Below are 14,361 nucleotides of genomic sequence, written 5' to 3'. Positions count from 1 at the left end.
TCAGGAAACATCTGGCCAAGCAGGTCGTTGGCCATTATCAGAGCTGAGGGAACAGAAAAGTGTGGGAAGACAGAGGTATATGGCCCTGCAATAGCTCATAGGTCTTCAGTCAGCAACAAAACTGGAAGAAATATTACAAAATATCTTCCCCATTCTGCTTTTCTAGGGACTGGTTTCCAAACTGCAGCATGTGGTCATAATTATGGAGGTATCTGTTCGGATCTATGCCAGTAAAATTGCAGGTGCAGAGCCATAAGGATGCAGGCCACAGGATCGAATTTGGAAAGGGGGGTTGAATCAGACGGCCACTAGTGTCACTAAGCCTGCCCCCTTCCCAGACCTGATCCATCCTCCCCCCACCTGTTCCTGCCTTGTTTCGTCCCCCGCCCCATTCCGTCCCCCCAACCAACTTACCTTCACAGGTGTTCGTTTGGCAGTCTGTTGTCACATGCAGGGTCGCAAAGCATAACTACAAAGCACCCTGTGAGGGCCGTCAAGCACTCCCCATCACTGGAACGCTAATTCTGGCAGTGAGGAGGGGGGTTAGGACTGGGCGATAATGCATTTATATAACTCTAATGCTTGTTTGTTTCAGTTTCAAAGTCAGAGAATAGAGAGCAATTATCATACAAATAAAGCTGGACCAGATCTGGAAAGCATACTACAGACAGAATTGATGACACATTATTATGCGGTGGACCTTTAAAAAAATCATTGACGTATTTTCTAATTAATGTTATTTTTCCCAGATAAAAAATGTGAAACTCAACATCTTTCATTCAATGAGCCCAGACTAAAGAAAATTAATTGTGCTTACATCCCACTGAAGTTATAGGACATGCAACAAAATCTTATGATTGCTTTTCAGCATTACATCCCAGAGTTCAACAGGACTTACTCCTAAGTGACTGTGTACAAGACTGCAGCCTAAACCCAGCTGACAACCCATTGGTTTCAAGAGGCCTTAAACATTACTTTCTCTGGACTGAAGCCCATTTTTAATGGCTGGCAGCCCAGTCCTATGCATGTCTACTCAGAAGTAAGTCTTATTAAAGTCAGTGGGGCTTACTCCCAGAAAAGTGTGGATAGGATTGGGCTGTAATGACCTAGAAGATGATTTCGATTGATCAGTGAAATTTTTTTTCTGTTTTAACTTGCAAGGGATTGTTTGAGCTCATTTTTCCAAGACACACTAGAAGACCAGAGTAAGCTCTAATCCCTACTGAGAGGTCAAATAAAAGGCTTCCAGTAGTTCAACAGCACACTTCAAAAATGCAGAAGTGCTAAGAGGAAATAAGAAGCAGAATCTTGATCTGGAGCTCCCTGTGTACTGCAGTATGGGTTTCTCTATAAATTCAATGGAGGGGGCAGTTCTGCATGCACAACACTCTTTGAGCATGGAGCTGTTTCCTCCTCTAAAGTAGGTCCAGAGGCTCTTGAGGGTAGTGAAGTTTTGTGAATGTGTACATCAGAGTCCCTGTGCTTGAAGGGGATTGTTAGACTTGGGTGGAAACCACAAGCATGCGTCAAACGTTGAAGTGATATTTGAGACATCAAAGTAAAAACAGCAGGACATCTAACGGATGGAAAATGAGAACAAGAAGTTTAATATGTTCCAATGTCATATGCCTGGGCACTTACATGGCTCATGATTACCCACACTGGGAGGCAGATGTTATTCAGTGATGTGTCGTGGCTGATTATCCATGGAAGCATCCAACTTTGGAAAGAGCACACCTTTAAACCATTCATTTGGATCACATTTGATGAGCAGTTGATCTCCTCCTCTGATAACCGAGGCAAGCTTTCTGCATATCTTTCACAAAATTAGGCACTCCGGTCTTTAAAAAAAGTGTAGAGTAGTTATTCCTGTTTTATGTCTAGTAACTTCTGACTAATTTTCATGACTTTTGCTATACCCATCTACCCCCATACTCCCCTCCCCAAAAAACATTAAGTTCCATGGGCTAAACCTTGGGTTAAGTTACCTTGTAGGGAAAAATTAAATGTTGCTGCTTAAAATCCTTACTAAACTCGATGGCATCTACTCTGTGAATGACCTTTTCCTATACAGCCCATCATTCATCTCTTTCAAAAAAATATAGCTTTATATAGGAGGGAGCAATCAATGTTCACACCAAAGACACTTGGAAGTTTTAGATGAAGCATTTTTTATCTCAAACTTACAGAGTCTTTGAAGCCAGTTTGCTAAATGAGAGGGGGAAAGGAAAAAATGACCAGGTTCAAACTAAAAGAGCAGGAAATGTGCTAGAGAAACTCATGGGTGATCATTATAAGAACTGGCATTCATCCTCATATTAAGATTTTTCCACCAAAGAAATAAGCAGTTCTTATACTGAATGAGTAAAGAATCCTGGAAATAGTCATTAGAGACAATGCAGCTGAAGTAGTTATGTCAAAAACACATGTTTAGGTCAGGAAACAGGGTGATACTTTGAGAAAAAGAAAAAAAAGCATGGTTCAATGAATGGACTTCCACACTGAACTATCTTGGAATCCCTCTCAAACGAGCAACAGGCAATAGGGGGAATAGAGGTGGATGAGCTCTTCCAGGCTTATCTCATATTAATTTAGAAAGAAAGATCCAAAAACCTTCTGAAGTAATTTGGAAGATTTTAGATCATTATTCCAAGTCAATCTGAAGCACAGAAAAATGACCCTTCCCTCCCTGTCTAATACAATGGGAAGAAGTATCTCCACTACATTAAAAGGCGACAAAACTCAGAGACTGCAGCCAAAAGTCAAAGGGGTGAGGCAAGTGCAACCCTCTGTGGGTCTTTCCCCCCCCCCCCAGTTTCTGCACCTGCAGCCTCTGAATTTTCCCCCCATTTAATGTAATGGAGCCATACATTCTTTACATTAAATAGGTGCGGAAGGAATTCCTTGTCTCATATTTTCATCTGAGAAGAGTACATGGGTTTGTAAAGATCTGTTTGAACCTAACAGAACTGTTCTACCACTTCTAACAGGGAATGTTAAATAAAGAAATCTGGATTTGTGATTGAATCTACTCTTCCTCTATCTCTTTTTCCCAACAGTTAGCCTGCAACAAGGGACCAAGCAAAATGGACCATTGGTTGAATACACTAGAGACATGTGGTGCAGCAGGTGAGGCAGAACCACCCCACTGTAGTCTATAGAAAAGCACTGCAGCTGCCCTGCCTGCTTACACCTGAGGAGACTCTCCTTATACCTGAGAAAGTGTAAGCAGGTGGGGCAGCTGCAGTGCTTTTCCACGGACAACAACGGGGCAGTTCTGCCTCACCTGCTACCCTCACACCACATGCCCCTGGAATACACTAATGGCCCAATCCTATCCAACTATCTAGTACTGATGCAGCTGTGCCAATGGGGCATGCATTGCACCCTGTGGTGGAAGGGCATTCATGGAGGCCTCCTCAAGGTAAGGGAACATTTATTCCCTTACCTGGGGGCTGCATCAGTGCTGGAAAGTTGAATAGGATTGGCCCTAAGTTACTTCTAGAAATTCCAACACCCTGCTTACCTTGGCTGCCCAGTTAACAGCCCATGAAGGAACCTTACCACCAGGATTTTCAAAGTAAAACATGTAAACTTGAAAACAAAAAGAGAGAAAGAAATGCAGTCAACATGGTTATTTCAAAGTAGCAGTTATTTATTTATTTGGTGATTACTTGTACGTTCAGACTACATTTCTAGGCTGCACTGAGTACTGTATTTAAACTTAGGACTTGCCCTTTTATTTCTGCAATTTTGTATGATTGTGTCAGATACCCATGGAAACTCCACAATTTTCAAACAACTTCCACAAGTCTGCGTGTGATTTCTCCAAAAACTGTTCTTCCCCTTTCCTGTAGCAGTGGCTCAAGACCTCAGGATGCTTGAGGAAGGGCACCAAAAGCCATGTTCATTACCACCTTCTTACCTGCCACCCTCACCCTCTTCTCTATGACTCAGCAGCAGCCAGGATGAGCCACTCTGGTCTTCATCTGCAGCACACTGCTATATTTGAAAAATGGAGGAGCAGAGGAGGAAGCATGGAGAGGACTGTTGATGCTCTTCTGCCCACCACTCCACACATTCTCTTCTCCTCCTTCCTCTCCACCTCCACATCTAGTGGAAGAGAGGAGAATGGCTTGAAGTTGCTATTGCTGAGCGGAGGCAGTGCTGGTCCAATGGTGGCAGGTGCAGTAAGGTGAGGGAGAGAGAAAGGTAAATGATGTGACAGAGGGTTTCCTGCTTCATCCCTCCTGATAATCTGTTTCCTACGGTCACTGCCTTATCATGCCTTATTCAAGGGATGGTCCTGCCTCCTTGCTTCCTCTTGGAGCTGTTTTCACATCCAGCTGTCAGACCTGGAAAGTTCAACACTATTATCTGATATCAGTAGTAGTGGTACACACCGATATCCTAACCCCGTTCCTGGTCTTGATCCCCTGATCTGGGTCCACACGGACTTGAGCCTGCAATGTAGCTGGTACAGATCTGAGTAGAGCCACCAACATGGGCTTACCAGGGGCAAGGGAACAAATATTCTCTTACCCAAAAGAGGCATCTGGTGCCTGATACTGCCCCACAGGATACAGGCCACACTGTGTTTGTTCGGCTACATTGAAAAGGGAGTTAGGTAGGATTGTGCTGCCCATGAAGTCCTCAGCTAAGGCCCAGTCAGGTGTGATTTAGAAATATATGCAAGTGGACTCAAAAGTACCTTTTGTTGTACTGTGCTTGTGGTGGTGAAACCTCACCACAAACAGTTTACCAGGAAGGAAATGGGGGAGAGAAACAGAGACACAGCTTAGAAGATAGGTGGTATTCAACAATTCCTTGTACCATTCAACTAATCTTAGACAAGCACTGACAAAAAGAAACTTCACTGGGGAATATTTCATTCTCAAGACTGCTGGGGATATTCCTATTCTGAATGCAAAATTCTGAAGAGGCCAAGCACCTCCTTTCTCAAAAACTGCAGCCTCCCCCCCTTCTTGAGGCAGATGGGATGCATATGCTTAGAGCCTGTCACCAATTACTTGGTCTTGTAATAAAACAGCTGCCAATCCTCTGGGGGAACTGTCTAGTCCTAAAGTAAATGCTCTGATCATATTAGGGTAAGCCAAAATTGGAGCAGTTCTGCAGCTTGTTTTCAACTTTAGACAATGGGAACATCTCAGCATATTTGAGTGCTACAAGCTGTCCAATGACCTCACTGTAAATGTGCCCACACTAAATGTGCAGTAATGGTCTGGAATTAATTTGCATGGCTTTTTGGGGGGGTAGAAATTAATATTTGCATTGAATTGGCATATTGTGGAAGTGGTGCACAATATAGAGAACAACAATTTCCCACTTCCCCATGAAATAACATTTATTATGAACAAATAAATTGAACACAACAATATGCAGTAATTAAGAACCAAGTATGGGATGGAACATAGTGGATGGGCAGCGAACAGGAGAATTGTGGGCATTTCTGGATAAGGATGGGGGAAGAAGTGGGGGTGGGGAGGTGGCGGGAGGGGGTGATTCTGCTGGCAACTGAAGATGCCAAATCTTGGCCCCTATTTTTAAAACTTCCCTGTTCTTTTTCTCTCCTCAGACATACAAAATAGGTGGTGTATATCTAAGGAGACCCACTGGTGATCAGGCAGCCTACCAGGAGGTAAGTGCAAAATGTTTTCACTTACCTCCTGTAGGCTGTCCAATCATCCCTCCACAATAGGATGCTACACACCTTTTTGGCTGCATTGGTGCTCATGGTGGGGGACAGGATTGGGCTGAATATGCACCTAAAGGAATATGCATATCAGGGAAAAGACGAATTATGGGAGATATGAGCCTTGATGTATATGTATTGATGTATTAAACAATGTATGTATATGTATAATGTATTAAACAATATTGATACTTTAAACCAGTGGCTCTCAAATTTCAAAATTTCTCAAAATCAGGACCTACCTTAAAAAAAAAAAGTTTCACTTCACCACCTGCTCAATCCTCTGTGGTTATAATGTTGATTAGGCAGTACTGCTCTCCCCAAGTGGCAGGTTGTTCAACCCTTGATGCGCATAGCCTAATCTACCCTGTTGGTTTTGCAAAACCAAATGCCATTTTCTCTTAAAGCCCCTTCCCTTGGAGCTACCTCCATTTTTATAACATATATTAGAAGTTGTGTATGCTTACGCACATATTGTAATCTTATGAATATCAATGAAGTATATATTTAACTAGTGACAGTATTTAATCAATGCTGTTGCAGTGTCACCATCAAAAAAAAGTTCAGATTGCAAATATATTCCTTTACAGCATCAGGCACTCAGACATGACAATCTGATTTTGCTCAATAATGTCCTGCCATTACTTATTGGTCCAAATTTGGAACATGGCAAACATCATACAATATCCTCAATTACAGCAATAATTAGAATTACTAAACAAAACTCAGGTACTATGATAACAATTACCCATAAAAACATGGAAGTAGATATTCCTGTAAAGTTGTTTATCAGTTTCTTACTTTTGGATCCATTCCTGCCATCGCTTTCAATGGCCACATTTTGTTTATAATGATTTACTCTGATGAGTCCAGGTTTTTCTGGGAATTTAGAAGTAACCACACTTTTAGCCAGAATAACATAGATCTTCCGCCCATCAACCTCCAGATCTCGACGCTCACGAGTAAAAACATACTGAGCTGAAGTTTAAGAAATTAAAGTTTAAAAAATAGAAATTGTGGAACAAGAATCTATCTTCTGCTAATGGTATAGAGAGTGTTCCTATTTCAAGAAATCTTCATGTTCAGACTGTCATTTTAAAGGGTGCATACAACTCACAGAAGTATGTATCAATACCTTATATTCTTCCTCTTTCCCAAAGGGTTAATCCAGATGTGAGCAAAGCAAAGTTTGGGGTCAATTCTGGCCCATGAGAGCCTCCAAACTGCCTGCATGGTTCACAAACTCACCCTGAGAACACATACACATTCATGAGCACTTCCTACTCAGAGCCTCAGAGTGAGGCTCTGGCCTCACTCTCAGAGCCAGTGTTGCTGTCTTGGTGCACAAGAGTGCAGGGGCACACTGACCAACCCGTTATGCCAGGACTAAGCCTGAGCAAATGTGTCTCCTGCCTGGAAGCACTGCAAGTCTGAAAGATCTGGCTAAAAAAAAGAGAAAGTGCAATAAAGGAAAACAGGTTTTCCTTCCCAGAATTTCTTCAATTCAAACATGAGCACTGAAAAAATAAAAGTGGGAGGTGAATGTCATGTGTTCAAAAAAGAACAGAATGTACTGGCTTTCCAAGTTATGGAAATTCAAGTTATGGATGGCTGCATCAGCACTTTTGCGCAGGTGCAGTACACCTTTTGTGGTGCTTTCACACAGGCATGATAGTGGTGAACGAGCAACAGCTGGTTGATACACAAGTTCTGACTTCTGGACAGACCTCTGAAACAGAACTGGTATGTATGTTGGGGACTTAGTGTACAGCAATGCTTTTAGAAGCAAAGTTTATGATGGTAAGTATAACAACAGGCATGCACTATGGCCCTCTGCATAAGGCTCATACTCCAATGTGGTATTTGGGCTAAAAAGTTGAATGAGTAAAGCTGCTAATATTATAATGTCTTTACGCAAAACAATGGTGTGGCCATATCTGGAATACTGTGGACAGTTCCTATTGCCACAAAAAGGATATGGAAGAGTTGGAGAAAGTTCTGAAGAAGGCAACCAAAATGATCAGGGGGCTGGAGCACCTTCCCTACGAGGAAAGACTACAATGCTTAAATCTGCTTAGTTAGGATTAAAGGCAACCATGGAGGGAAATTATGGGGCATATAAAATTACACATCTTGTGCATAGAGAGCTTCTTCTTCCTCTCTCACAATGCTAGAACCAGAGGTCATCCAATGAAACTGATTTTCAGGAAATTAAGACTGGACAAAGGAAATGCTTCCTCACACAATGCATTATTAATATATGGAATTCAACACCCCAATACCTTTAAAGGGTAATGGACAAATTCATGGAGGCCGTCCATCATTGGCAACTAATCGCAATGGCCATATGCTACCACCGGGTTCAAAGGCTGTGTGCCTTTGAATACCAGTCGCAGGAGAGTAGGGCAGGGGGTGGGTGGGGAGAAGAGTATGCCTTTGTTTGTGGGCTTCCCAGAAACAACTGATGGGGAAATAGAATACGGGATTAGATGGACCTTTGGTCTGATCCAGCAGAACTAATGTAAATTTACCCACCCCTGCGTTTATCCGTGCATAATATAATCTTCCAGACCATAAGGGATTTGTGTTAAAATGTGCAAACCATAAAACTCAAAAACAAGACATGAAAGGATACATCTCTGTTTGTCATGGGGAAAGGAAACTTCACTTCCCAATAGATTGCTGATCTGCCATCAACTATTTTCTCACAGACCTCTACAAATTGAATGGAAATACACGTCAGATGCCATATTTTATTTATCTGAACTTACAACTAGAAGACAAGGACTATAAATCACTTGGATAATCAGAAGTGCTATATCTAAGTTGTGTGCAGATTGTAACTGGGTATAACACAGGAACTGCCATTCCCAGGCAGAACTACATGGTATGGGAGATGCAAGGCTAGTACTGGAAACAGAAACCACATGTTTCCTCCTCTCTCCCTCCCTATAATGGAGGTGGAGGGGGGCAAAGAACTTGCAGCACAATATCACACCATGTGTCTTTTTTTTTAGTCTAGTTTACTGGTAGAAAGAGAAGGAGATGTGGGGCAACTGTTTTCTGTGGCAGCCAGGGCTAGCCCAACCTCCCCCTCCGTGCAAGTGTATGAGGTAATACAAGAGGTGTTGCCCCCCACCTGGTTTGTTGCCATTCCACCCACATCCTGATGTCATAATTGCATGTCACTTACCATTCTTCTATCTTACTTGATGGCAATGCCTCATCATGACGATGTCAGCAACAGTAAAAAGGCACTGGCTAAAGGAGGTGGGTGGGGCCAAGTTTAGACAAGAAGTGGAGAAGCAGTGGTGGGCAGAGGGACAGGTAGACTAGCACCTATAGCAGAATGGTTGTGTTCTCCATCCTTTAGCACCCACTGTTTGAGGTTACCACTTCACCTTGCCCCCTGAAAAGGCCAGCCCTGATGCCTCCTTTAAAGTGCAGATCTGCCCACATTTAGGAACCCAAATTACTTTTGATTTTGAATGGGGGGGGGAGGGTTGGAAGACTCAGCACCTGCCATCATGAGCTTCTCAATTTTCTGTCTTCTGCCTACATTATTCAGTCTCAGACACAAACACTGCAAACACTATATGAAATAAAGTTTTATAAATCCAATTGAAAAAAGTACACTGTAAATCTGCAGGCAAGAATTTGTGTCTTCCTATTTTGTACAAACCTTAGTGCATATTAGATACTTAGAAATAATAAATGATGATGGTATATATGGCTTAGGTGATAATTTTTGAAAATCTATAAAACTCTACTGAACACTTGAGATATCCCATGCATTATGTAATCAACTAGAATGCCATCAGAGTCTAGCCAAGTTGGGTGCTGGTCAAGGACCCAGTGTATCAGATGGCCCACCTGGACAGGTTGATCCTGAACCCTCAGTGCTGGTGGAAGTGAGAGTTGTTCAATGTGCCTTTAGGAGCAAGCAGAGAACACCATGGGTGGCCTTGTGCAAGGCTTTGTCCCAGAATCCCCAGCAACCTGGCGCAAGTGCAGGTCACTGTTGATAGTTATAAAATGAAGAATATCAACTGAAAGCTTTCATGGAATCTCACCATTACATTGGCACAAATAAATGGAAGGCCTGGGTAAAGAGGCATGCAAAGGGCTGTAGGTCTAAGACTAAGTAATGCAAAACATGCTACCAGATCTCCTCAACATCCATTGGAACCCACAAGGTTGATAGTTGCAGGAGTCAATTTTCATAATTTAGTGGGGATCTGTATTTCCAAATCTTCAATACCAGCTTAGGAATTAATTTAGGTTTTAAGGTCACACTATACAAGGAGGTTTTTAAAAGCAGAAGAGATGTTTATCAATTTATGATGATGATGATGAATATTTATTAGTTAAGATTAGCCACTCTTCATAAACGAGCTGAAGTCAGGGTACAAATTTTAAAAGAATAAGTGAAAAAGAAACATACAGTACAAGTATGTTTTCTAAAAAAATAGCAGCACTCGAAAAGACTGCAACACTAACTGCAATACAATTGGTTCATTTTAGTTCAGGCGACAGTAGCCAAATATCTAAAGGGCTTGAGAGAACAAGCACATTTTAACTAGCTGCTCAGAACTATAGAGAGAGAGGTTGCTGCTGGGTCTGATTGGGGAGAGTGTTCCATTAATGCAAGATCACTATTGAAAAGACTCCACACAAAGCATTTGTACATAACACTTCTCAAAAAGATGGCCTCATTGTGTGCAGATCCTCCAAGTTGGGAAGGTTCACATGGAACAGAAGAAGATGGTTTCAAAAGTTATCTTCTTTTTCAAGTAAAAAATAACTATTTCATGAGTAGTTCTATCAGACAGATTGTAGAGAAAGAAAAGGAAATCATAAAGGCCACTTCACATGTGACCATTTCCAAGTAATGTAGGAATGGCTACATGTTACTGTTTTACGGCTAATAGACTTGCAAGAACATTGATCTATGCTTCAGAAATACAAGAAGGGGCCTCATCATACGCTGTTGCCCCGGAATATCCTCTTTTCCACATTATTTTATATGCAGTATCACCATATGATACTGCATTTTCCACCAGAGGTCACTGGAGTATTAACTTAGTGGCATTTGACATCTTATTCCATTTTCTATATCTTAAGTGGCAAGGCAGTCAAAGTTGCAAGGGAAGCTGAGGAGAGAGCCTCATTCAGCGTGTCCAATTTAACAAACAACGTGGAGGCACTCCTTCAAATTACAGAGGAGATAACTTTTAAACTTATGTGGACAATTTCCTTTACAAGAGGTGAAATCTATACCATAACATGCTGCAACATAAATTACTATCACTAAGGTCATCCTATAACTCGCAGTTCATCCTTTCAATACTGACCAGGGAACAGGAAGGGACCTCGGGAAGTGAGGCTGGATTTATCTCAGATGTGAGATATCTGTAAAGCTGTTCATTTTACTGGCAAAGACATATCATATGCTTTGATCAATGTGTCTTACTATTCTCTTTATTATTATCTGTCTTAAATAAAAATAACTTTTTGGAAAGAAACACGGATTGTCCAACAACTGTCTATTTCGGGTCAAAAAGTGACAAGCCCTCCCGTACAAGGGAAAGGCTCTTCTTGAGCTTCACCTACGAGGTACATGTGGCTGTTTTCTAGAGCTTATCATTTTGCCTTGTTGCATGTGACCAGAGCTTAGACCCTGCCTATACAGACTGAAATCTAAATTATTGCTCACAGAGTTGCTAAAATAATTTGCCTGCAGTGTGTTGTAAATGTGCCATAAACCTTCCATGCAGGGAGAGCCAATCGACACTGGGCCCAGCGCTGGATGGATGCCACCCAGAGCAAAAGAAGAGCTTCGGATGGAGTAAGGTCTGTTGGGGAGGGCATAAGGTGCTCCAGGGTGGGGGAAGGGTGGGAGGAGGAACCGGTGCAGGAGGAGGGTGGGAATAGTGGAGCCCTGCTGCAAAGCCCAACACAGAGGCTCTCAGGTCTGCACCGGCAAAATAATCGGTGCAGACTTGAGAAGCCCCACTGTGGGGCTTGGGGTTTCCCCCAAGGAGACCTCTGGTGGCCCTGGCAGTGCTGCTGGATGCAGCAGTAGCCACTTCATCCCCTTTCCTGGGGAAAGCTCAACAGGAGGATTGGGATAGGATTGGGCTATCAGTCTTTTGAGTGAGCACATAAACTAGAAGATATCAGTATTCACTCTCCTGAAATGTCATCTGAACTATAGCTAATGCACATAGCATGCCTATACTGAGCATGGCACTGTCGCACTGATAACTGAAGCAATTTTAAGCAGAGCAAACATTCCTTGATTGATTTCATCATACTGCCAAAATGTGTGTGAACAGTCCAGCAAATCATACATATGACTCGCTGGCAGGAGACAATCACATCCTTTCACCCCTGTCTTGTTGAGAATATGGATTTCCTTCCCCACCCCTTGTGTCTGGGGCATGATTGCACAAGTTTAATGTCATCTGAAGGCAGGATACTGCATCTACTCTTATTCCTCTCACAATAGTCGAAAGCCAAGGGAGATGATGATGACAAGGCCTTCTCCATGCATTTCAAAGTATAATCAAGTCAACCTAGAACAGTGGTTTTCAAAGTCCTACTCAGACATTGAGAACCCTTAAGTATTTGAGGGGGCGGCGGCAACAGCACCACAGTGATTATGTTGCCGCCATGAAAGAGGGGCTTTTTAACATACCTGGGGGGCAGTGCTGGCCATCTGGATAGCACAGGGGCTTATAGCTGCGGGCCTCCCACTGCTTAGAAAGGCTGTTTGCTGCAATCACAAACCACTTCTGCGTTTGTGATTGCAACCCAGAAGTGGGTCACAATTGCAGCAAAGAGCCTTTCCAAGCAGTGGGGTGGCCCACAGAGAGGGCTGCAAGCCCCCTGCACCATCCAGATAGCTGGTGCTACTTCCACCAGGTATGTTAAAAAGCTCCTCTTTTACAGCGGTAGTGCAATTTCTTGGCCACTCCCCTTAAGGAGGAATGACCTCCTTCCAGTTCTCCTGGTGGGTCATGACCCTCAAGTTTGAGAACCACTGACCTAGTAAAATCCATACAGAAGCAGAAGATGCACTTGACATAACATGAAGAGGATGCCAAGCTGATGTACTCTAATTAGTGTAAACCAAAACTACTCAAGATATATTCAGTTTTTACCTAGCATAACCCAATGCATGTGTAGACCCAGCGTAGTGTGTCACAGCGTAGCCGCCCTGGGTCCCTCTAGGGAGAAGGGCGGGATAGAAATAAAGTTTATTATTTATTATTATTATTAGTGCAGGCAATGCTTTTAATTCACTGATAGTACAATCCTGTGATGTCAAAAGTAAGTCTCAATAATGTATGTGCAAAAGTGGAAATCTACAGACGTTCCAACTAGAGAAAATTTAATAGATAAAATTTATGAAATAGCAGAAATGGAGGTTTTAACAGAAAGAATGAAAGAGAGAGATTTAGGTAGAGTAAGAAGATACTGGAAGCCTTTCTATGACTGGATAGATAATTTTAGTTAAACAACATTGACTGTCTAGATAAATCATTAATTTTTATACTGGCAAATACATGATAAATACTGGCAAATATATGATAGCTTTTGTATTGATGACTATTTTTCTTTTTAGTCATTTTTGACTTCCTTATTGGAACAATGCATGTTGTAATCCACGGCCAATACCCCCATGTGTAACCTGTGTAGTCCCAGCCCCAAGTCTATCCCATTTTCCTCACCTGTATCTGTAATAAATAAATAAAATAATGATATTAAAAAAAATTCAAGGGGACTAAATTCACTAAATTCAAGGGGACTTACTCCCAGGTAAGTGTGAATAGAACTGCAGCTTTAGAAAAATAGGAAGATGACTGTAACAGCTGGATAATAAATTGGCAATCTTCACCAATTTGAGACAGGGAGATCACTGCTTCTTTAGCATTCTCTTGCATAAGGAACTTACTTTGCTTAACAGAAAAAAATGAAATCTTCAAATATGTTTTCATGGGTGCAATTTGCAAAAAATGGCTTTCCAACATGATTTAATGTCAATAGGTACTACATGTCATGATGTCCTAAAGTCTTGAGAAAGGTTTCTTGTTCTGGAACCAGAGACACTATTGCCAGTCTACTCTATGCTTGATGCCATCTGAAACATGTTCTCCAGGATAGCTCTGCATGAAGCAAATTTAGGACTAACCGTGCAATACTATGTATGTCTACTCAGTAGTAAGTCCCACTGTGTTCAATAGGGCTTACTTCCTGCATCCTAAGACTCTCAAGCAGGGAGTAATTCTAGGCTCCTCTATAGATATAAATAGATATGAATCTATTATTACTTATATGGGAAAATCAATAATCCTTTTTTAAAAAATTGGGAGTGGGGGACAAACAAGTGCTGCAAAGTTTAGGTTAAGTATGGTAATCATATCTCTGGCAACAAACGGTGACCAGGCGTTTTGCCTCTACCACAGCTGCTAGTTAATTACACCTAAGGAAAAATTCAAGATCACTATGAAAGTTTCTGCTCAGGTACAACAGTGCTCAGGTACAACATTCGTTTCCGGGCCCAATTCAAGTGCTGGTTTTGACCTTTAAAGCCCTATACTGCTCTGGGCCAGGGTATCTTAGAGATCACCTACTTCCGTACA

At 42.0% G+C, this 14,361-nt stretch overlaps 1 protein-coding gene across 3 annotated transcripts in view; it reads right to left on the bottom strand.

Annotated features, from left to right (window-relative positions):
- Positions 1-1,639: 1,639 nt before the first annotated feature.
- Positions 1,640-14,361, bottom strand: part of PCTP (phosphatidylcholine transfer protein) — a 43,168-nt gene continuing 30,446 nt past the window's right edge. For all 3 annotated transcript variants that reach the window (XM_066614049.1, XM_066614050.1, XM_066614048.1), the window contains exons 3-6: positions 8,349-8,428; positions 6,515-6,686; positions 3,527-3,594; positions 1,640-1,841 (exon numbers count right to left, since the gene is read on the bottom strand). In XM_066614049.1, coding sequence (XP_066470146.1) covers positions 1,758-1,841; positions 3,527-3,594; positions 6,515-6,686; positions 8,349-8,428 — 404 coding nt within the window. In that variant the 3' untranslated portion in view covers positions 1,640-1,757. The remainder of the gene's footprint in view (positions 1,842-3,526; positions 3,595-6,514; positions 6,687-8,348; positions 8,429-14,361) is intronic.

This window comes from Tiliqua scincoides, chromosome 2 (assembly GCF_035046505.1).
Source record: "Tiliqua scincoides isolate rTilSci1 chromosome 2, rTilSci1.hap2, whole genome shotgun sequence".
Classification (NCBI taxonomy): domain Eukaryota; kingdom Metazoa; phylum Chordata; class Lepidosauria; order Squamata; family Scincidae; genus Tiliqua; species Tiliqua scincoides.
This window is presented reverse-complemented; position numbering and strand designations above follow the sequence as displayed.